Source organism: Emydura macquarii, unplaced genomic scaffold, assembly GCF_026122565.2.
Source record: "Emydura macquarii macquarii isolate MOO-44397 ecotype Brisbane River unplaced genomic scaffold, CSIRO-AGI_Emac_v2 contig_1348, whole genome shotgun sequence".
NCBI classification, from domain to species: Eukaryota; Metazoa; Chordata; order Testudines; family Chelidae; genus Emydura; species Emydura macquarii.
This window is the reverse complement of record NW_027131485.1, coordinates 5,675,462-5,700,876: the sequence shown is the minus strand read 5'-3', so window position 1 is coordinate 5,700,876 and position 25,415 is coordinate 5,675,462. Positions and strand designations below refer to the sequence as shown.

Here is a 25,415-nt window from a genome sequence, read left to right as displayed (position 1 = left end):
TATAAAAAACACACACTGAAAAGTTTTAATTGCCAAGCTCTTGGTGTCAAAGGTTTGCCAAACATCACCATTTTACATCTGTATAATGTGAAATGTATGATAAAAGCAAATTAAAAAAATATATAAAAATTGAATATAAATAAGCTTTTATATTGATTACCCTTTGACTTGGAAATACTGCAGCTAATACTATGATTTATCTTTATATCTTCTAAACAGGTTAAGTTAAAGGAAAGCATTGCAGCCCTGAATGGAGCTTTTTAACATGAAACTTAGTGGAATTATCTGCACCCCAGAACACTATGGAGCAATTTTCAACATGGGAAAGAAATGGTTTTGTGTGTCTGGTGATAAAAAATCATATCTCATGTTGTAGATATGACCCAAAACATATATCTAACAGGGTAGTTACTCCTTGGAGCCAAATATCTGACTGTAATCTGAACCAACATGCTGGAGCACTGAGTAAAAGAAGCATGAATGCAGTGGTGACAGGAGGTGGAGGCTACTTTGGATATAGCCTGGGGTGTGCTCTTGCCAAATCAGGCGCCTCTGTTATTCTGTTGGATATACAAAAGCCCTTTTGGGAAATTCCTAATGGAATAGTGTTTATTCAGGTATGATAAAAAAACATGTTCACAACAATCAGATTAAGTTAATTTGTTTGATTTTTATGTAGTATCTCAGCAGCACAGTTTTCACAGAATAATGTCAAACACCTTTTTAAAGGTAAGAATCCGCCACAATTTTCACAGCATTTAAGCAATAGGACTATAAAATATATGTGTATGAGAATACTTCCCTATTTCATAGGGGTGTTCTAAAGCTAAAGGAATTAATTTTTGCAGTCTATTGAATTCCAGGGAAGAAAATTGTTGTAATATCATTACAGAGTATTAAGATGGGCCTGATTTTCAGCCCTTGGCTTCCACAAGTGTATGCACAATTTCATGCATGCGGTCAAATTCATAATATCTTTCCCTATATATTACAGGCTGATGTGAGGGATTATGATGCCCTATTTGCAGCTTGTGAAGGGGCTGACTGTCTGTTTCATGCAGCTTCATATGGAATGTCAGGACTAGAGCAAGTGAGTATAATTATCTTGTGTGTCTTTCTATCTGAATTCTTGTAGTTGCATGTGAGACTAGTGGTTATCATAACATTATATTTCAGATTTCTGAGCACTCCAATGAAAAGAGCATCCATTTTCATTTTTCTTATAGTTTTTAAAAAAGATGGTGTTTCAGCTCATAGGGGGAAAAAGGATGTTTCTTAGAGGCAAATCCTTATCCCAGCACTCAGGCCTCCGAATAACCAGGCTTTTTACTTAAATCCATGGTCTCCTCAGGTATCCCAATTCTCCACTCACAGCTCAACTCTTTTGTTACTTTATAGAGTAATGGTGTCTGTGGGCAAGGTGCTTAACATTAACGTCTGCTCAGTGCAGAGGATTATGCCTAGTGCTTAAACTTACTCATGTCCATCTGTAGCTTCCACTCGAACTTGTGCCAAAGTACAACCACCTCTCTCACTCCCTGCTATGCAGTTTTGAGAACTCACAGGATCAAGAACATAATGTATTAAACATTATAGTTTTAAAGAGTAACCTATCAAAAATATATATTGAAATGTTCATCTTTTTGCAAATTGCCAGTTACTTCTTAATAGATTATTATATCAGTGACCCTATCCAGCCTCTATCAATCACTTAGAGTTTTATTTACAGTGATAATTAAAACATCTAACTTTGAATGGTGAAAATTTGAGCTGAGGGTATAAGAGATTTAACCCATTGTATAAAATGGCATTGTCAGTGTTGTTCAAACGCATAAGATTTCAATTCTTAAAACTTCTCTGCATGTTTCATATCTGGTTGATTACTCAATTTTTCATTGAAAGTCAAGATTTAAGTGTAATTTCCTGCTGCTGCCTTCTCTTCCAATAATCGATTCCACCCCTTCCCCTACCCTGTTCTAATAATCAGTGTTCTGTAAACTGCTTGTAGGGCTTGATCCTGCAAATTCTTGTATAGTACACATCCTAGAGCACAAACTTACTTGTGCCCTAGCACAAGCGAGAACTGAGGCTGTGCCTGAGTACAAGTACTTTAAGCACTAAGCTTAGTTATCCACAATAAGGGGTAGTGTCAAAGCTTCTGTATATCACCTTCCTTACTATCAAGAGCACAGGTTTTAAAAAGTGCAGTGTGTGGAGGGAACAGGCAGTTCTGAAGAGATATGGCTTATATGTGATCCACAGCATGAAAATGAAGCACTTAGCATCACACTCTCCCCTTTGATTCTACTGATACTATTAGGCAGAGTAACCTGGCACTTATTTGGGATTGGGTGGCTCTGTATTCTCTGTTCTGTGCATTATCTGTGCTACAATCTGCACCTGTGCAAATTATATTTTAGTTTACCCAAATACAAGTAAAAATCAAATATTGATGTAAATAATTATATGTACTCAACACCATCTGCATATGAGAAAAATAGTTCCATCAATATACATTTAAACAGTAAATTTACTGATTATTATAATTATTTTTTAAATTTATAAAATGCACCCTTCTGTAGGTTTTAGGGGACACATATCTGATGTTACTAAAATTTACAGTGATACAAATAAATCTTCTTTTATCATGGTAGACAAATAATAATCTCCACAGATAAACAATTTACCCCTCACTCCTTCTTATTCCCCATTATTCACCCCTCATCTACCTATTTCATCAGACAAATACCTGAGTGAAGAGAAGGTCCTTGCACTGTCCCCAAAATGCCAAAAGACTCAGATTATCTTAGACTTGCTGAGGCTACAAATTTCAGATCCAAATATCTCCTCCAAGAATACCCTCCCACAAGGTCCGTCATATTTAAAGCATGTCTCTGCTGATCCTAACTCTCATGGCAGATAACATGAAGAGAAACTGCCTAAGCCCAAAAATATGGAACTTTATTGATCTAAACCAACTTGCTCACTGGGTAGTGAATAGGAAGTTCATGCATCTGTTACATAACAGATATAATAAGCCCCATTTGCTAATACCAACTCACAAGTGGGCATTCACATTCTGTATTACCTGTAGCTTCTGAATAATCTTCAAGAGTAGCTCACTATAGAGTGCACTGTAGTAATTCAGTCTAAAATGATTACTGTAAATCACTGTATCAAAGTACAAAGAAAAAAGGTCATAAACACCTACCTGAGGGCAGAGGGGAACAGGTGCTCCTGGCCACCTGAGTTCCAAGGAGCAAACAGGAATCCAAGGGAACCTCTGCACTGCAAATCTTGGACTAGGATTGAACAAATCTCTTCAGTAGTGGGGGCAGGAATCATCCCTGCAATATCCTCAAAATCCAAATCACTATTATAATTTCCATGTTACCAAATTAGAATTTATCTGGCATATTCTCTTCCATATCCCAAACTCAGGGAGCTCCTGGGAAATCATAGTTACCATCCCAGGTCCAATTCTGATGGAAATAAGACACAGAGCAGAGGGTTATCTGCAAACTGTTGACACTGCAGCTCAAACGGCTTTGTGGTTCCCCCATCTCTTTCTCTCTCTCACACACACACCCTCTCTCTCTTTCTTATATACACTGAAAAGGGAAGCTAATAAAAATGAGTTGTGAAGAACCCTACATAAGTAGTCTCTTGGGACAAAATAACAATTGTCCAATATTCCTCTTTGCAACCTTCTAAACAGATGGGAATTAATCCAATCAAGAACAATACTATCCTTCCCAGCTAAAGTCTTAAAATGAGATAACAAAACTTCATGATTAACAATATCGAAGGCTACTGTCAAAGCTAAAAGAATCAGCCTGGACCGCTGACTGTTTACCATCCCTACAAGACCAGTGCCACACAGAGGCATTCAAGCTAAATTCTGGAAGGGAATCAAAGACATCTAAGGACTCTAGATGGCACCAGGTTGTCTTGCCACAGCCTTCTGATGTTGACAGTCTTTCCTAGAAACTGCAGAGCAGTGGTTCTCAAAGTGGGGGGCGGCCCCCTGGGGGGGAGGCACGGAGCAGGGGACAGAGCCAGTCCAGCTCCACGCTCCCCGGAGACAGAAGCAGTCGCCGCCCACCTCCAGCAGCCCCCTGCTCCCCAGCTGCTGCTGCTTCCCAGGCTGTAGGCCCTGTTTTTTTCTGAAAGGGGGGTACAATTGTTAGGACCTACAGCGTGGTAAGCGCCCCCGTTTTTTTCTGGAAGGGGGGGCATGATTGTTAGACAAAAGTCCACGGGGGCTCCATTTAAAAAGTTTGAGAACCCCTGGATTAGAGAACATAAGCTCAGATATACTGAAACCCTGCTTCTACTAAAGTGCTGTAGAATGACATGCTCAAGTTGTTTCAGCGTGTTGCTGTGTGCGAACTGCAGTTCTAGCTATCGTGAGTCTGTTCTCAGTGCTCTTTTACTGGGGATGGGGAAGTGACTTCACTCTTCGAGGCTCCAAAACAACCTAGGAACAACCAAGGACTTTCAGCTAGGAAGTGGGAGTGAAGTGCGGCCTATGGATTAGAGCACTGCACTGGGAGAGCAGAGAGTATGTTTTGCATTGCCACTGACTCACTGTGTGACTTTGGGCAAGTCACTTCACCTATCTGTTCCTCAGTTTCGCTCTCAGTAAAAGATGATAATTATACTTACGCCAGGCTTAACTATTTATGGCCAAATCCTGGTCTCATTGGGTACATTCATAACCATATTTAAGTCTTCCTTCCAATCTCTGAACTTACATTTATAAACACAAATGTCCCTATTAAAAACCTGAAATAATATATGCCAGTTGTAAGTTGATCGCTGTATTTACATTTTCAATTATCCACAATTAGTAGGTAGAATGTTGTCAAAGCTAAGAAAACTTGTCCCTGATGTATGTTCCTTAGAAAGAAATTGAAGATTAAAATAATAATGTTAAAAAAAACAAACCTTCTGAAAAGACTAAAATAAGATCCTCCCCAACACTTTAGTTAAAATAGCAACATAATAATCTTTGCTAGTATTATTGCTAGTTTGTTAATTATTTTTGTCAATGTACTGCACAAATTCACTGAATAAATACCGCTGAATACAGATGACTGACTCTTGAATTGCTACTGTAACATTTATATTTAAAACCCTCCTTTTTGTAACCTTGTTTTAGAATACACTGTTACGTTTTGAAATGAAAAGTCATTTTGAACTTTTGGTTTCAAAAACATCAAAACAGGGTGTTTTGACAATTTTGAAACTTTTTTTTGAGTCAGAAAATTCATCCAAACCAACTATTCCCATAAACAATTTTGGTTTCAATAATTGACATTTTTTGGCAAGAAATGTTTCCCTGAAAATCCCTGACCAGCTCTAGGACTGAATGTAAAGTGTGAGATTATTCAAATACTAAAATATCTCTTTTTCTAGCTACAAAAAGAAAAGATTGAATCTATAAATGTTGGTGGAACAAAACTCATAATTGAAGGTATGTATCTAGATGTCCCTTTGTGTATTGGTGTGGCAAGCTAATATGTCATTTAGTAACTGCTATTTGGTATATTTAACCTATTTCTTAGTATACATTTTATATGAAAAAAATGTCATTTTTACACAGTACTAGGAGACAGCACACCTGGGTTCTGTACCTGACTCTGTCTCAGATTTTCTGTGTAACTTTCGACAAGTCACTAAAAGCCAAAGCGGCCAGACTGGGTGCTGGAGAACTGTACATGGGCAAGCAGGAGGAATCTATTCTTCCCACCCAAGCTTTAGAGTAGGATAATAGCTGCTCCACAGGGGCCACTGGAGCCTACATTCCCCTTGCCATGTTGTCCCCCAAAAACTTGCTTCACAGAATGAAATGAACAGAGGATCCGTGAGTTGGTCTGAGATTCACTTAGTCAGCAGATGGATCTAACAAATCTCTATTAAGGCAAAACACTCAGCAAGTAATGATCAGGTGCTCACACGCAGGAAGCTTATCGCAGCAGTGTCATCACAGTTGCCTCCAGCACCCAACAATACAGCTTCAACCTCCCTTTTCACACACATTTATTCATAACTTTTTGTTCTTTTTTTATACCTGTGTATTAGTCTCTCATTTCCATGTTATCTCTCCTGCCTCATCAGAACAGGTTTAGTGTCAGTTCAAACTGGTCTTTCCAGCTTTATCTTTTCTTTTTCTCACAATCATGATTACCCTGCAGTTTCTTACACATGTGCAACACTAAACCTGATTACTAGCCCCAATCCTACCTCATCCCAAACCCTCTCACTTGGGCAAAGCTGGGACCATTGTAGGGGTGCCCACTGCCTACCTCCTGCACCCTCTCCACAAAGCCACCAGCATCACCTAACATCAGGACCACATTATTAATCTCTCTCCGCGTTCTTATCAGAAAAATTAGTATAATGATACCTCTTTCCTTCACATGGGTGTTATGAGACTTAAAACAACTATTTAACGTATGAAAAAATTATATAATCACATGGAAGGTGCTCTGAGTATGCCAGGATTTATTTTATTATCACTTTACCTTATTAAGACTGCAGATATCCACATAAAGAAAAGCTTCCCTTTTACTTTACTTTACTTTGTACTTGCAAACTCCTTACAGAAACTCATATTTGTTTTTCTTAAATTTTAGTCTTTTACCTACAATCTCAGAAAATGTTAAAATAAACAATTTTCAGATTCTCTCATTTCCAGATATGGCTTTTCAAAATATATTGCATACATTCTGGCTCAGCTTCTGTACCTCTCTTCTTTATTCCCAAAATATAATGATATTTATGCTGTAAAAACATGATTGGTTTGCACCCATATTCTGCCTGTCGATGACCCCTTGTACAGCTTGTTCCTCTCCCCTCAGACTATTCGTCTCAAGAGCTGAGTGGAGGTTGGTATTTGAGGCCACAATCAAGGGCATGTCTACTCAAACATAGAGATCATGTCCCTGGATCCCTAAACTCTGCTCCACAACACCCTCTTCAGCCATGGAGGACTTAAGAAACATTGTGTCTCCACAGGTTTGTAGGAAAGCCAAAAACAAGGAGGAACAGTTCTACCCCTTGATTGCAACCTGGCAGAAGCTTTTCATTAGCATGTTTAGCCTGACACAAGAATTAGCGTTCATTTATTTGTAAGGAATAAACTATTATCATGGTTGCTGTATAAAGAGCTGTTCTTCCTGCTATCATCCTACTAATTTGTGAATATATAGTTGGCCACCATTAGAGCAGTTCTGCTGCTCCTACCATAGTTGACTGGGGCCCAATCCCATATCCTAACAGAAGAGTTCTAGCCATGCACAAAAATGTAATGTTCAGTTACAGGATACCCAATCAGAATGTGGCGCCAAATTATAAAGCACTTGGGACCATTTGAAATGCATAGGGTTATATAAATGTAAGCTATTATCTATTCAAAAACAATCCTAAAATGGAACAATTACTCTTACAATATATGTGACTCGTGCTTTAGAAAAGGTTCATTGCCTGTTCATGTAGGTTATTTTCTTCTTCCAACTTCCATTAAAATAATTTACTTTGCATATCGCTGCAGTCTGCAAACACCAGAACATCCCCAGACTGATATATACTAGTTCAGTGAATGTAGTGTTTGGAGGGAATCCCATTAAAGACGGTGATGAGGAAACTGTGCCATATTTGCCACTAGAAAAGGTATTTTGCCTGTATTATTTGTTCCATGTTTTCTCTATTTTATTGTTCTACTCGGTTATTTCTGAACAACATTGGACACAAAATGTTAAGAAAAAAAGTAAATCTGTTTTTTAAAATTGTATATAGACACCATTTGAGACACAATACATAAGTATTTTAAGAAATTGTTAGTATATCCTTTGCTGATAATCAAGGCCCTGACCATGCAGAGTCCAATTGTAGTTAATGCAGTTCCACAAGGACACAAAGGTCCCCTGGTATGGATTAGGGTCTATCTGAGTCTTATATTCATTATTTTTATTTATATACCTGTTATCTATTTTCTCCCTTGTCAGATATTATTACCTCTTTTCAAACACAATACTGAAATGGAAAAACTGTACTTTTTTATATGGGATCATTGCCTTTAATAAGAAAGTGAACATTGTTAATTCATGTGAATTGTTATTTTTCCTATCTTTTCTTTCCATTAAAATACTTCACTTGATACAATGCACTGTCTATCTATCACCATGATTCATACACGATAGATGGGCAGACAAAAGAGTTTTTGATATTGTGACTCTGAATAACTTGGGGGGGGGGAAAGTAAATAGTTAGTAAACTAAGCTCACACTACAAAAAAGCAAACATGAGAATTCACACCTAATCATTGTCTCATACAATAACAATAGTCAGACTTTTCTGAGTGGCTTTTTTACTACTTCAGACACACATTCAAATTTTAAAATATTAAGTGATTAAAATCTGAGTAACACTAACATAAAAATATTTTACATTGTTATAAGATTTTAAATATTTCTTCAAATGGACTAGAGTCAATTAACTGGAAATCCAGATTTATATAGGCAAAAATGCAAACCTATCTGCCTCACTTATAAAACAATAATTTAGGCATTTTACCCTAAATTAGTACCCCCCAACTTCTTAACTTTGAGAAGCTGTTACTGAACTGATGGCAAGAAACAAGTTTGACAGAGGTTTATTTTTGTCATTTACAGAGTATATTGATGTAATTAAACAAAACCATCATATTTGCTCTTTCTTTTTAGCATATTGACCATTATTCCAAGACCAAATCAATTGCAGACCAAATGATACTAGCAGCTAATGGAACTCCACTAGCAGGTATTTTTCAATTAACATTAATTCACTTCAGCCATTAACAACATAATGGGATTTATTACTTCTCCTGATGTCATATTTAAATGATGTGTGATGTGTTTTCCTCAAGTTGACAAATTACTCCACAAATGTATAGAAAGATACCAGAAAACACAAATGAACCTTGTTTAAATGAATCATATTGAAAGTGTTATATGATATAAGTAAATATGAATGCTGATTAAAACATTAGTTCCCTATAGTTATCAATTAAATTTTGTAGAAGGCAGTTGATACTTTAGCCTGGAATTATTTATTAGGGTTTCCCAGAGTTTTCCACGTTGAGGGAGTCAGTTATGCACTTGAACACTTAAGCTCACCTGCGAGATACTATAACTGCTAGTGCAATACAAATCAACATAAAGTGCAACATGATACCATGTGACCAGGTGACACCAAGTTAAATTTAGCTGTGAACAATTTCCAGAAAGGATTTTATCACCTGATACTTGGAAAGTACTACAAGTAACTAATATAATGCCCTAAATGTTAATTTCATTGTAGGTGGATGATTTCATATATAAAAGAAGTTGGTATATGTTATGCCTTATTTCTTTCATCTTTTGTCAATAGCTCTTTACAATAATAATTCATTTTCTTAAGATTAGCCTATAATTTCACACTTGTATGAGAAATAGATCACAAAACTTACTCTATGCCATGTTGTTGTAGCCAGGTTGGTCCCAGGCTATTAGAGAGACAAGGTGGGGGAGGTAATATCTTTTACTGGACCAACAGAAGTTCTGTTCGTCCAGTAAAAAATATTACCTCACCTACCTTGTCTCTCTAAAACTTATGCTGTGTCACATGTATTTATATAATTATTTAGAAGCTGAAGATGGTTCAGTCAGTTTTAAATACAGTCAAACGTTTTAAACATAAAATTTGGATTTAATGCTACATCTAGATTAGGTACCACAGTTCATCAAAATCTTGTTACAGTGTATTAAGAATTAACATGAAGAAGAAGTAATACAAAGAACTATTTGTATTCTTTGGGAAATAGGTAGATGTTCTTTGGGAAATAGGTAGATGGGCCTAATCTTGCTCCCACTAAAGTCAATTATAGTTTTACTATCAGCTTCAATGGAAACAGGATTGGTTCAAGTATTCAAAGCCTTTCATCTCTACATTAATGGTTCAAATCCAGCTCATATCCCTAGTGACTGAAAGCCAGTTTTTCTGATAGCTGTTCAGTGATCTATGTAAAATTAGTTTGGTGAGCTTATTCCAATTTTTATTTGATACTTGTTTACATCACAAAAAACATTGTCATTGCTGGCATTCTTGTTGGCTATCTCAGCGCAGAGATCAAAGGTTGTATGGACAAGGGATTGAAATATCCAGGAACTGCCAGAAGAGATCCTCCAAATAAGAGTTTGAAGCACATTGGCTAGGCAGTATGGTGAATTTTTGTATTGCTACTGTGCCTTTTGTGGCTGTTTTGTGGATAAAGGAATATGCTTTTGGGGGCTATCAAGATGGCACCTTTCAAATGCACTACTTTAATTTCCTTTTTTAAAGGAAGATGAAAATCTTTTACTTAAAAGTAAGTTCTGCACATGAAGTGGCTACAGGATTGGATCCTCATATTGTATATATTTGGATATTCATAGCCTATGAAAAGTACCTGTAATGTTGTGCTATGAAAGCCATTTGAGAATCACATTTTATTATCCTAGGAGGTGATAAGCTCCATACATGTGTTCTTCGCCCACCAGGCATCTATGGACCAGGAGAGCAAAGACATCTGCCACGAGTAGCAGTATTTATAATTTTTTATTTTATCAATACAACTTTTAATTAATATACAATAGCATTTTTATAATTAATGCCATAGATTAATTGGTTAGTAACAGCTACAATCTGCTTAGTTTTTTAAGACCTTACAATTTATAAAATAGTATATGCTTTAAAGAGAAAAAATATCTTTAAGGAATGTACAGTAGGTACAAAAATAGACAATAAGTAATTCTTCATCACAAGCAAATCTGAGCTCAGCATTTGTACATTGATTTGAAATAGTTTAGTGCTCATACTGTAATTATATAGATTCAGATCCATCTATGATATTTCAGACTTCACTTTGCAATTTATTCTCAAAAGTTTTGAAATAGTAATAAAAGATGATGCAGCAAAATATCTTATTGCCAGCATCAACCATTAATGGCTTTCATTATCCAATGAAACAGGCTAAGGAGTTTGAAATATTTTCTAGTATAGTAGGTTATTAAAGGGCAAGGAGAGGTGCCCAGGTTTACTTTTTTTTTCCCCTTGCTCTATTTTAGGTTGTTGGTTTAGTGCAGTGTTTAAAAGACAGAGTTTGCATGATTACAAGTAATTTGTTTTGAGGGTATGATTACTCTTTAAAGTTACCTAACACTATGAAAAAATAACATCTGTATTTTTCATAGGAGCAGGGGAGGGTTGTGTTCAAATGCAGGGTTCAGGCATGATGCATGATTGACAGATTTGGAAAAGGAAATTATCTGTTTGGCTATAGGACAGGTACAGATGGGCAATGCAAACTTCCCATGCTGCTCTTCCAATCAGCCTCAACCCTGACATGTAGGGATTACCTACTGGGGTGAGAAAGTAGTTTATTCCTGTACAGCTTATCTCACACTAACTAAGGAACTTGACTTCAGAGATGGAGAGATACAACAAATCATTCCAATAAAACGTATAAGATATCCTTAAAGTAATTTTTCTGTAAAATATGTGGAATATAAAATACACATGCTGATGTGTTTTGGTAAAATAGTTTTATCAATACTCATGAGAGGTAATCTCCATAAATCACTTGTGGATTGATCACTAAAGAGTAACATAACTATCCCAAAATTATGGTATAATTTTTTGTGACACCATCCCATTATATATTATTTTTGTATGCTACATATGTGAAATAAATGATGGGATGGAATAGTGTATATAATTTATTTAATTACAACATTCTCTAATTAAATTTTATATATAATATATAATTTTATATATATATAAACTTACTATGGCTTCTTCGTTTTGTTCTTCCTTTTTTCCATTTTTTCAGTCTTTAACTCTGCATTTTCTTTGTGTGTGTGCCTTAGTGTATTTTTTTCCTTTATGTCTTTTTCAACCTCTGCTTTCCTTCATTCTGTTCAATAATTTTTAAAATTGCCGTTTATTTTATCTACAACTTTTCCTATATCTCCCCTTTTTCTTCAATTCTTTATCTCCTTTGTCTTCTGATTCTTTCATATCCGTTTTTTCTTTTTCACCATTTTTCACAAAATCTCCTCTTTTTCCTTCCTTCCCTGAAGTTCACTTATCCCTTCCTTTTCCCACCATTCACCTTTCCCTTTCCTAGGTTTTCTTCCCTGTGTTCTTCTCCTATCCTTTCCTTCAATCCTTCCTTCTGCTAAAAAACCCCACTCTCTCCTCAGTGACCACAAATTTCCTTTTTTCTTTTTCTCTCTGCTTGCCCCCTAACTCTCTCCTTCCTCATGATCTCCAATCCACCCTCTTTGTAAGTCTTCAAAGCACCCCAAATCTCTCTTTCACTTTCAGTCTTCTCCCATCTTTTATTTCTGGAAATTCTCTCCTCACAGCCCTTAAACCTCTTCACTGATCTTCAAACCCCCTCACTGCTTCCTACATCTCCTCACACCCTCCCCTCATTTGTCCTTAAAGTGCTTTACACTCCTTTCCTGTCTCTGCCCCAAAACACTTTCTCAATTCCTACTCATTTCTGCAAAACTTCCTCACTCCCCCCAAACACTCTGCGCTGTTCCTAAGGCCTCCTCACTCTTTCCCTTCAATCCCCTATATGGGGCCAAATAAGTACTAATATATGTACTAAAACTATCTACCAAATAGACATATTTAGTACAAATATTAGTACTTATTTGGCCCCATAGTATCTGAGTGCCTCCCAAATATTTATAGATTTATTGCCACAAAACCCCTATGAGGTAAAGAAATATTTGTCCGCATTTTACATATAGGAAAATAAGGCACAGAGAGATGTAAATTACTTGCCCAAGGAGACAAGGGAATAAACTCCCGATTGCCTTAATCCATCTCCAGTGCACTAATCACAAGAGCATCCTTCCTCCCTCTCACTATATCCCAAATTGCCTCACTTCTCTCCCATTTGCACTCAGAAATATTTACTCCCCCTTTCCTTCACTGCTACAAAATCCCTTCATTCCCAATCATTATTCCCAAACTCCCTCAGTCATTCCTTCCCTTCACTGTGTTGTGCATCCTTTGTTCTCCTCATTATTCCCTTAATCCCCTTACTGTCTTCTCTCACAACCCCCAAGCCTCACTTACTCCCACTTCTCGTTGTTACCAAATCTCTCACTCTTGCTTCCAAATTGCTCCCTAAAACTCTTCACTGCCCACTAACCCCTCTTGTTCCCAAGCTCCACCTCAGTCTCCCTTCACTGACCCTCAAACTCCCCATCCTCTTGCTGAATCCCAAATCTCCTTATTTTCCCCCTTTCATTGACCCTCAAACACCCTCACTCCCCCATTCCTTCTCCTTTTAAAGGTCTCAGGGTTTAAGTGCCCTCCCCTTGTGACAACTGATGGCATCTCTGCTTCCCAATCCAAAACTGCTACCTCTAACAGGGCCTGTGATATCTCCATGACAACCAGAAGCCAGAGGGAGCTACACTGTGTACAGCAGAGCTGCATGGGACCAATGGCCATAGGGTGCAATGGAAGGTTGCTAGCACTTCCAGGACTTAACAGGAGCCTGGGGACTGACATGAAGGAACTGTCAAGGAAAATGGGCATAGAGAGTGTCACTTAATGTCTCCCCAAATATCAGGCCTGTCAGCAGCTGTTTTCCAATTGTAGTTTAACTGATTTCAGTTGTTCTGTGTGAGGGAATACTTCACAGATACGAATTAAGCCAATTTAAAAAACCAGAACATTAGCAGAAGAAACTTCTTTTCTAGCATTTCACTAGTTTCCAAATACCAATAACTTCAACAGGAGAATCAGAGAACAGAAATTGGCCCTAAATTGGTGATGCTCCATAACAAAAGACAAGTATTAGAAATACAGGAGGCAAGAAAAAGTATTTCCCGGACATAAGAGTTTCATAAGAATACATATGAGAAGTTATTCTTCCACTCTACTCTGCACTCATAAAACCTCAGCTGGAGTATTGTGTCCAATTCTGGGTGCCAGATTTCAGGAATAATGTGGAGAAATTGGAGAAAGTCCAGAGGAGAGCAACGAAAATGATTAAAGGTCTAGAAAACATTACCTATGAGGAAAGATTGAAAAAAACTGAGTTTGTTTAGTCTGGAAAAGAGAAGATTGAGGGGGACATGATAACAGTTTTCAAATATATAACAAGTTATTACAAGGAAGAGGGAGAAAAATTATTCTCATTAACCTCTGAGGATAGGACAAGAAGCAATGTTCTTAAATTGCAGCAAGGAAGGTTTAGATTGGACATTAGGAAAATCTTCTTAACTGTCAAGGTTGTTAACAGGAGTGCTGGAACAATTTATATAGTGGGGTTGCTGAGAAACACTGAGCCAAACTATAAAGTTTAAACCCTATATATAATGAAAAACATTTTAAGACAGGGCATGCAGCAGCACTCCTAGTACTCCTAGTTCCAGCATCTATGGTAGTTAAGCACTGGAATAAATTGCCTGTGGAGGTTGTGTAGTCTCCGCCACTGGAGGTTTTTAAGAGCAGGCTAGACAACATCGGTCAGAGATGGTCTAGATAATACTTTGTCCTACCTTGAGTGCAGGGGACTGGATTAGATGACCTCTTGAGGTCCCTTCCAGTCTTACACTTCTCTGATTCTATGAGTCTATAATTTCCCTTATTAGTTCAGACTACTCATCCTAGTCCAGTTATCTTCCCAAAGACTATTGATGTTTCTGAAGAAAGTTATCTCTCTTTCTCACAATAATACATTTAGCAAATTGTCTGACATTGTACATGGCGGTGATGATGTTCCCTCCTGACTGTTTTAAGTGATCGGCTTACTTCCTGGAGCATGATATTTGATTACTGTTAGGTATTTTTATTAACATGTTATTAAATTATCCAGATCTATTTATAAAATCTGGCCACGGTATTTTATTCAATTTCTGTTCTAATAAATGACAAAAAGACAATCTAGACTAGAAGTCCTAAGCACAGAAATTGAGTCAGACATCCCCTTAGTAAACAGCAACCTTTTAAATTTTTGATTAAGGGTCCAATCCTGGAGGCATAGAATTCAGCAGTGAAATTCTCATTGACTTCAGTGGAAGAAGGACTGTGCTCTGTTTTCTGTAATCCTTTTATGTGCAAAATTAACCTTAAGCTAGTCCTTTTTGTGATCCCAAATTAAGTTTTTCAATGAGCAATAAACTTGTTAAAATCCACCCATATATTGACCATAAAGGGCCAAATTCTGCAAGATGCTGGATGCTATCAACACCCAATGAACTCAGAAAAATCTTGTAATGTATTGAATCTCTTTTATTCTTATAAATCAGGCAGTATTTATAAAGCATTGCAGTAGTTCTAACATAAAGATTAGGTTCATGTTTAGAAATGAGACACACACTTCATTTTAATATAATAAACCAATTGGAAAAATGCACATTGCCTAATTAAAACCCATCCTGCAGTGATTTCATGTATGTATGTTTCTGCAGGCTAATGTTCAGAGGGGGCTGTTTCGCTTCAGGTTTGGGGATCCTTCTGCCCAAATGAACTGGGTTCATGTACAGAATCTTGTACAAGCTCATATCCTGGCTGCTGAGGCTCTCACCTCTGAGAGGAACTACATAGCTGTAAGTAAAAAGAAAAAAAACAAACCCGGCAACATCCGCTCTAGCTTGTTACAAGTTTAAAATGAAAATAGCCATAATCAGAACAGAACCATGGTACTAGGTCTTAACACTCACATCATGGTCCTCCTAAGCATGACCTTTGTCCTGTTGTATTGCTGTAAAGTACCAGTTTCTTTGGTGGCACCAGAGAACATTGAATACACTACATATTGGAGGACTCAATCCACAAATATGAAAAAACTCTCCCCAAATTATCTTTATTATTATTTCTCCAACAGAAGCAAAAGAGTAGTAGATACTTAGAGAATGGAGTTGGGCTGTTTTACCCCAATCCTCACTATACACAGATTCAGTTCCAGAAATGGGATTGAGGGCAGGGAAGGTGGTTGGAGATAGCACCCTCCTCCCTAAGTAACTGCCAATGATGGTTGTGAAACTAGCACTCAGAACTAATATCACAATCTGTGCAGAACAGTTTGCAGGATCAGAGCCTATGTATCTAATTATGGAAAGAAAGTCTTACACAGTCATAACTCTAGGTGTTGCTGCCAGCTCCACCTGTAGTATTTGAACATGCAAACTGCCAGTTCTGCACACTCAATACAAGTGCATCTATTCTAAAAAAAATGTTGCATGTCTTTTCCTCCTTGTTAGCACAAATTTCTGCCCAATTTAAAAGAATTAACTAAAAAAGAAAAGTACATTGGTAAGACTATCAGAGTATATACTAGTGTTTGGGTTTTATATCTGAAGCTGTTAACAGGAAAAAGGTAATACACCAAACTCTGCCTTTACTTTCACAAGTATGGACATGGGCTTCACTGCGGTCTGACCAGTGTCACTAAGAGCAGAATATTGCCCCAATATTTGTTGTATGTTCCAAGAAAGCACACATTATTAAAGTGTCAATTTAGAATCAATTTAATTGTGTTTGAGAATCACAGTAAACTAATTATTTACTAGCAATAAACTTGTAATAAGCAAGTTTATAATGAAGAGTGTTAACCAAAATAAAAGAGTCAGCGTTATGGCAATCAGTTTGATTGTATACAGAATAGTCGTTAATTGAAACAGTATTTAGGTAACCTGTTGATCTGTATATACTTTTATTTATGTTGCTATATTATTTATAAAATTAGTACAGATAATTAAAGAGAGAATGAAAAATGTCACCCCACACAAGGTATCATGTTACTAAGTTGCCTTTTCTCTGTCTCTAACAGAGTGGTCAGGCATACTACATAAATGATGGCAAGAATGTCAACCTTTTTGAATGGATAACTCCACTAGTATGTATGATACATATCTTTATTTCAAATTCAATACAATGTATATAGAAATACTATAGGCCCACATTTTGAAAACTGTACATGCAAATCTGGATGCACAAATCAGGGAATTGCATGCATATATTTCTTTATATGTATACAAGTTCAATTTTTGGGTAAACATTGAGGGTTTTGCATGCTCATCTCAGGTTCAAGAGCACCTTTCCACATTTGAGCTTTCATAGCTAATTGAAGGCAGAATAATATGATTACTGGAATAAGCAAAAGCTACCTTGTTGGTATATCTATTTTATCAGATTAGTGCCTGATCCTTCCTTCCTACTGACACGACTGGAAGTTTTGGGTTCACAAAGAATGTAGGTTTAGGCTGATACTCTGTAAAACAAATAATTATTCCATGAATCACTTTACTTTTAATGATTTGCTAAAAACATAACATTTTAACTGTAAAATGAGAAATCAGTGCATCATGATGTGGTATTAGGACCAAAGAATAAAAAATGCATTTTACTCACATATGGTGCTATTTCAAATTAATGTCATTTCCGACATTTGTCATGTAATTGTGTTTGGAATCTTTTTGAGAAGAAAAATGGTAAAATAATAACAATAATAGCAACAGTGAACTAATTTGAAGAAAAACATTCAGGTTTATATTTTATCTGTAAATATTTCCATATACACTTTCTGCACTGATATCCATATGTTTATTTGTTTCTCTTTTGTTATTCACTATTTTTTAATCATTTCAGTTTGAAAAATTAGGTTACAGTCAACCATGGATACGTATTCCTACTTGCTTAGTTTACATAGCAGGTAAAATATTTATTTACCTTTCTGTTTATCCTGCCCCCATCTCCATATTACCTGAATGCCATGTATTGGTTTATTATGCTTTTTTTATTTTGTCTCTGAATTTTTATTTTCATATCCAACAATAATCTGCATCACACTTCTATAAAATGAAATATTACAGTTTTAAATCATGCAATTCCAAAAGTAATTGTTAAGTAACTTTGTGACAATTTGATTTATATGACATGCTGGTGAAATTCACCTCTGTGAAAAGAGCCAACACAAGATTTATCCATCATTTAAGTCCTACCTAAAATCTCAAAATAGGGCTAAAGTAAAATTAAGGGCTGTGTGAGTCTTATTCAGGCTCCCTGAATAGGGGTGAAGTTAACAATATGCATGTAAAAAAATTACAGGTAAAAAACTTTGGCCTCATTTTATACTCTGAAATTGATGTTTTCCTTGGAATGCTGAATTTTGCATCCTTGTGCATCACAAACTCCCTCTGTGACTATGAGAATCTTGGGTGTGAAACGGATGCAGAATCCAGCCTACAATGGCTTGTTATCACTATGTTTACCCAAAATCCTGTAGCTACAATCTAATCAATCTACCAGACCTACACCCAAGCATGCAAACCCTTTATTCATAAAAGTAGGCCCAATTAGACCCCTACTTTTGGTGCAAAAATAGCACCAAATCCAACCCATCTTATTTAAGCAAGTACTGCTACTGACTTCAATTATTTTGCCTCCAATTATTTAGCAATTAAAATGCTCTTTAATACTACATATCCGAACAGTTATACTAAAATTACAATATCTCATTGATTTACTATTATTTCAAATAGTAATTTTCTGTTGCACAGCCACAACAATGGAATATCTGCACTTGGCATTGAAACCAGTTATTGAATTTAGACCTTTGCTGACCAGAAATGAGGTAAAATATGTATGTTTATAATATATCTAATTAAAATTTGCAGGAAGCATGTTATATTAATACTGGGGCACAATGCTGCAGTGAGCGAACAAAGAATTCATACAAGTCAAAGAATAAAACCCCCAGTCTGTGCTCCATCTTTACCTGCAAATGTAAATGTCAGGCACAGTTTGGGCCATATAGTATATTTGTTATTAGAAATAATTGAGATTTAAAAAAAAAATTCTGATGATTTAATAATTTCTCTCTATTTAACACACTTGTATTATTTATGTTGTTAGTTAGTAATTCCCAAGAAAATGTAATGATTTTAAGTTATTGTTAGAAAACACAAGTAAATAAGAAGTAGTTGTTTTATTCTGTAGCAGTAATTAAACATGACTAAATAATTTGCAACAAAAAAAACCAAATCTAAATAATTCTGGGCAAATGAGAAGTAATTATTTCACTTAGTGTCAGTAGCTAAAAATTGCTATAAGGCAGATCATCCTCACTATTTCTGATCTGACCTAGGGAGCTGTATGGCACCAGGTAGCACCACCTCCATGCCATCATTGTCTTCCAATCCATCATCTCAATGGATTAACTATAAGGTTGAGATTACGTGGTTTCGATGTGGAGCCCGGACCAAGAGTAGGATGAGCCATTTGCCATGAGCCACTTTCTCTTCAGAGGCAACAGATCTCTATTGGGGCATCCCAAGCCAACCATAACACTGCTTATATTTACAGTTCCTCAGCACCTGCCCCTCTCCACCTCTTCAAAAGATGGGAGTGACACAGTCAGTCATAAGGAAGGATGGTTCAGTGGTTAGAGCACTTGCCTGAGGCTTGGGAGATACAGGTCCATTTCTCTGCTCTGCCACAGACTTCTTATGTGACTTTAGAAAGCCATTTACGGCCAGATTTTTAAGGTATTTAGGCACCTAAAGATGCAGATAGGCATCTAGCGGAATTTTCAAAAGCATCTAGGTGCCAATGCACTTTTGAAAATCCCACTTGGTGACTATCTCCATTTTAGGTGCCTAAATATCTTTAAAAATCGGGTCCTGAGTCTTTCCTGAGTTCCCCATACTCCCCTCAGGTGTTGTGAAGATAAATACCCTAAAGATTGTGAGGTACTCAGATACTATGGCAATGTGGGGTCATAGAAGTATGATGGATAGTTGGATGGGTGTAGGGTGCCTGGCCAACAGCAGAACAGCAGGAGAGAGTCTGAGCACCCTATGTAGATGTCCAAAAGACTGGAAGATTACAACCTCTGCCTCCTCTGTGGACTCCCAAGACCCTCCAGTTGTGAGAACAATTTGAAGGGAAATGTGCAGTATATCCATGGGAGTGTACAATTTGGCTCAAAGTTATTTTTAATTTGAGAATTTTCTTTTCTGTCATATTCTATCATGCTGCCATTCACATCACGGTGTTCTGCTCAAGGTTTGGAATGTATGCAGCTCTTTGTCTGTTGGTTCTTTTGTCTTGTAGGTGATGAACATTTCCATGACTCACACATTCCGAATAGACAAGGCACGTAACCAGCTAGGTTATTATCCAAAGAAGTTCACATTTGCTGATTCTGTGGACCATTTTATTAAAACAAGACCAGAAAACCAGAATCATCACGTCTTCCTTAAAATCATACTTTCCTTAATTGGCAGCTTTCTAAGTTTGATATTTCTTTCTTTTAAATTGCAAGACCTTTCAATTATGCATTTTTTCAAAGAAAACCAACATTAACTTATGTTTCCTAAGCATTAATAAACTGGCTTGTAATCAGTCACAGTATAGTCCTTGGCTCACATGGGCTGCATTACTCTACACCAGTTATTAGCTCCAATGTAATAGACAGTTATTTTTAGGCTTAAGTCAAAGAAATATGGCATATCAGTAAGTGTTCTTAAAAGGTTAAAATAAAGTATAGGAAGGTCAGAAGGCCGAAGGAGATCACCAATGACAAATGCAGGAATCAGAGCTGTTGGATCTATTTGTTTCACACCAAGAGATGGCTTCTTTCCAAACTGCTTTTTCCAGTGGATGAGAATCTGGAAGAGGAGGAGCTACAGTAAACTTGCAATATTGTATCAACAAAGACAACAGCTAAAATAAGGAGAAAGATTGACCAGACCTTATACCAATGTATGTTATTGCGAGGAATACAGAGAAGCTGGAAAATAGAACAATAAAAGTGAAAAATAGATTCATGTAAACAATACACAATGCACACAGGCTGTATAGAAAAGATGCATACAATGTAATTTCTTTTGTGAATTAGCTGTATTGTGACACTGCATAAGAGGTGAAATAAAAGTATACTTGAAATTCGACATGTGTCAAGGATCTCTCACATGCAGTGACCGTTATTAGCACTCATTCATAATGTCCCAATAATACCAGCTATGAAGTTTAGTAGCTATGCATGGTAGGCACTGGCCTCTACCTGGCCTCCATCAAACTTCTGAGGACTTGCAGAAGTATTATTAAAATTATTAATGAAATAACATTGTTAACAAGTTAAGGAAATGTCTTCATCCTGTACTGCATTTATGCCAGATATTTTTAAAGCTGAAATGTGGATGTCCTGTTTGTATGGTTCCTTTGTCTCTTGAGAATGATACAAATGTAATCTTATTGCTCAAATAAGTATACTATAAAACTATTTAAACAAGAAGGAAACTTTGAGAAAAACCCACACATATACACTGACCAGAACATTTCCTCCCCCTTTGTTCTATTTTCTGTGAGTTATTGAGGCTTGTGTCTTCCTGAGACATAATCCTGACTGAAGTAATAACAATGTAATTACATTTCCTTTTCTTTTTCAAATGATATTCAATAGTTCATTTATTTTTATTGGTCCTTGGCTGGTGTGTATGAATTTTTAGATCACCTTGTATTTATACATTTAGCCAGCCCATGGAATAGGGAATTTTTCTGCAGCACCCTTTTTAAATTAATTTTTCACTTAATTATTAAGAGAGGGGATGTGTCAATTTGGTTGTACCAGTCCTTTCAGCTGCCAAAATTAAAAACATGCTTGTTGAAAGATGATTGGGGTGATACAGGCATTTAAAACTCTTCTAAATGTTTAGTAATATATTCTCATCTGAATACAACCAGTTGAAAATATAACACTAGATGGAAATCCAGAAAGTTACATATATTTTTAGCATCATTTTCTGAAGTTCTTCCAAGAGATAAGAGAACTTGCACAGCCAAGTAGATTGCGAACATCTGGAAGATTGCTAGGGCTGCTTTCCCAAAACCAAGAGGTTGTGTGGCTGTTCCTCAATCCTGCTGGATATCCCAGAATCCATTGGTGATCAACCCCACCCCTCTGACTCCTGGTGGCTCCATCTTTACCCTATAGCTTCCCATCAATGTGACTTTATTGGGAGCCTCACTAACAGCAACCCCAGAAACCCTTAGGAGGGCAATGACTAAAAAACAACATTGTCTGTTCCTGTATTACCTTTTCCAGGTAAGATCTGTGGGGATAAATAGGGTGGGGGAAGTGTGATGTGCATTCTTGCACTGGCCCACCCAGTCTCTTTGACCCCCAGCATGGATCAAAGATATGCAGAGAATGCTGCCCTCTCAGGTCTGAGGGGAGAATGATACTATCAAGGTGGCTGCAACCCCCATGCTGTTGTATGATCTGACAACCTACTAGCTGCAACCCTGTGTGAAAAAGTTTGGTAAGCACTGTTCTCCTTTGAGTGATTGTGCACATATTACATTCCACTGTAGGTGTACGTGCTCCCAGTGCACTTGAGTTGGAGACTTTTGCCAGCAGAGTATGCGCTGCTGATCTTCTGCTCTCAGAGGAGGGCATAAAAGGGGTGTGTCCGCAGCTTCCCCCTCAGTTCCGTACCATCCATGCTAGAGTGGGAGCTCCCCATAGCTTACCTTTGGTTAGCCAGCATAGTAAGCAAGCAAACAAACTTTGTAAATATAGTACAGTTACTATCTAGTATAAGGTAGTTAGTTATATTAGTAACCTGGAGGATTCATTCTGAAGAAATCATCAGAGTTTAAACAAGGCCTATTATCTCTGTCATGAATGGTCACGCTAGCTGTTTAATTTGTCTGAGTGGGAGACGTGAGGGACAAATGTTCTATTTGTACCGTCTTCCCAACCAGAAATAAGAAGCAGAGGGACAGTTGCCTGAAGATTCATCACATGAAGGAGGTGATGAGACCTGCTTCTGAGCCAGGCCCTGACAGAGTTACAGGAGAATGTGATTTAGCTTAGATTCTCCTTCCAGCTGCTTCTTACTCAAAGCATAAGGTGCATGAAAAATGTCACACTTCATCATTTCATTCGGATTCAAATCGTTCTAAGCACTCTGAGTTTGGCAGGGAATCTAAGACTCAATCTCCTTCAAGAAATCCTCCACCAAGTCCTCCGGTACCAGTTGGAAGCCTCATAAAGCTAACATTTGCCAATACCCTCTGAGGGAACATCATCAACTCTGACTCTATCAGGGCCATGGAAACCAGTATGTAACCTCTCCTCAGCTAGTTCAGCCTGCATCTCCATTCACCTCAGCAAATCTCTGACTGGATTTCTGATTTATCAAACTCTGTTACTAGTTCCTTGAAGGCTCTCCGCCACAGAAAATAACAGCTCACTCCACCAAAGCACATTCAACCATTTCAGCTTTCCTGAGTAATATTTCAATAGCAGATACTTGTAAAGAGGCAACGTGATCATCTGTATGTATTTTTTATACTCATTACACTTTTGTTCAAGCTTCTTGTGATGAGGCCAACTTTGGCAAATCAGTGCTGCAGTCTTAATTCAGATGATCTGAACTCCCTCTGCCTATGGGGAACTGCTATAGAATCACCTACAGTGAAATGTATACGTGCACAATCACTTGAAAGAGAAAAACCATGTTACTTACCCTAAAGTAACTGTTGTTTTTCAAGATGTGTTGTGCACATATACATTTCACAACCCTCCCACCTTCCTTGCTACTTCGGACATTACTTAACAGCCATTTGAAGGAAGGGAGCAGCAGTGGACATGTCCCTTTAATGCCCTCTCCTGAAAGCATGAGATTAGGGGTGCATGCGCTGCCCAGTAGTAGTGCTGGCAAAAGTCTCCAACTTGAGTACACTGGACACATAGCCCTACAGTGAAATGTGTATCTGCACAACACATCTCAAAGAACAACAGTCACCGTAAGGTAAGTAACCGTTTTTGGTGGTTGGGTTTTTGGGGTTTTTTTTTTTTTGGTGGTTGTTTGAGTTTTTTTGGTAAATGGAGGACCACTATGCTTAATAGTTTTCAAACATCTGCACTCATCTCTCTGTTTTTATATCACACTCATCTCCGTGGATTTATGGTTTGGTGATTTAGAATTGACAAGGTTTATGTGTCACACAGTTAGAACCCTTAGATGTAGAAAATTACCCAACAATTTTAGAGGCCAAGTCATGACTCCTCTGAAATATTGGGCACAAAATAAAAACAAATTTGGTGAAAAGTGGTAGTTTTTTAAACATGGTCCTGTGTCTCAGAGGTAGTTAATGTTGCTAGAAATATCCTAGAAAACTTCAGTGGAAGCAATAATAATTAACTTAATTACTGTAATATTTAAATCATCTATAAAATTATTTTAAAACATTAATTAATAGGATTAAATAAATAAACTGCCAACTATCTTTGCCCATGCACTTGCCATTACTTTCAGTAATGATTTAAGTTAATTTTACTTATTTTTATAGAAGTAAAAACCATGTGTTGTTCAAGCAGTTAGTAATAAAACAGCAGTGAAAATGTGACTTATTATTTCACTCCCTACAAGTTTTGGAGAAAAAGAGAAAGGGACAATTCACAAAAATTAAGAAATACAAAGCAGACACAAAATAGCAGAGAAAGATCATACTCCTGCCTTCCAAATTGCCCTCACTCACCCCAATATGCATGATGCTGCTTCAGAAACAAAACGGGCACACTTCATTAGAAACAAATTTAAAATACTGATAGGAGACTAAAGTAGGGAGCAAGCCTGGAAATAAAATTCTAAAACTTTCCTGGCAGCGGTGGGATTCGAACCCACGCCATCGAAATGACTGGAGCCTAAATCCAGCGCCTTAGACCACTCGGCCACGCTACCACCTGATTGCTAGGGTGACCTTGAGGAGCATATAGAGAGGACAAGCGCTGACTCCGCTCTCCGCAGCCTTCTCTCTTTTCTTTCATGCAGCCGAGTTCAAGCCACCAGCTGTTTAGTCTGGCGCTGGGCGGAGGGGGGGCTGCTTATCTTTCCCCCCAAGAGGAGAGGCGCCAAATGCAGGGGGCTGGGAGTGTGTACAGCAAAGGGGAGGAGGCTGGTTAAGAAGGAGGTGGGGGAAGGGAGGGCTGACACCCTGCGGCAGCGTGCACGGGGCCCGCCGCGGGGCGGAGCGTGTTAGCGGACTAGTGGCGTGTTCCTGCCCGGGCGCAGCGGCAGACACCCCGCCGTCCAGCCTTAACCCGCGCAGTGGCGGCCCATGGCCAGCAGGTGGCGCTGCGGCGTCGCTCTTCCGCTTGCGTGCAGCACCTGGTTTATGCCCCGTCCCCCTTCCCGCCTGGCTTGGAGCTCACGTGCGCCGGGCCCGGCGGAACGCGCTCCGGGGGCTCGTGTAAAGCGCTTGTGGTGATGGGCGTGCCTGGGCGTCCGTGTGTTTCCCAGGCTGTGCTCGGCGACGCATCAGCCTGATTCTTATCTCGCCCAGCCCCAGATGAACTCACAGCTCCA

At 37.8% G+C, this 25,415-nt stretch overlaps 1 protein-coding gene and 1 non-coding gene across 2 annotated transcripts; one reads left to right on the top strand and one right to left on the bottom strand.

Annotated features, from left to right (window-relative positions):
* The first annotated feature begins 265 nt into the window (after positions 1-265).
* SDR42E2 (short chain dehydrogenase/reductase family 42E, member 2) lies at positions 266-20,403 on the top strand. The gene is made up of 12 exons (XM_067551487.1): positions 266-372; positions 404-617; positions 995-1,090; positions 5,422-5,479; positions 7,559-7,677; positions 8,730-8,805; positions 10,524-10,606; positions 15,507-15,644; positions 16,868-16,933; positions 17,686-17,749; positions 18,597-18,670; positions 20,152-20,403. The coding sequence occupies exons 1-12, from the start codon at positions 266-268 to the stop codon at positions 20,401-20,403; spliced, it is 1,347 nt and encodes a 448-aa protein (XP_067407588.1).
* Positions 20,404-24,709: 4,306 nt separating this feature from the next.
* TRNAL-UAG (transfer RNA leucine (anticodon UAG)) lies at positions 24,710-24,791 on the bottom strand. The gene has a single exon. It is a non-coding gene; the product is annotated as a tRNA-Leu (tRNA).
* Positions 24,792-25,415: the final 624 nt, after the last annotated feature.

Coding starts and splice junctions, on each gene's coding strand:
- SDR42E2 (XM_067551487.1), top strand. CDS start 266: ATGAAACTTAGTGGAATTATCTGCACCCCAGAACACTATGGAGCAATT. Junction 8,806..10,523: donor TAATGGAACTCCACTAGCAG/GTATTTTTCAAT, acceptor TTATTATCCTAG/GAGGTGATAAGCTCCATACA. Junction 18,671..20,151: donor CTTTGCTGACCAGAAATGAG/GTAAAATATGTA, acceptor TTTGTCTTGTAG/GTGATGAACATTTCCATGAC.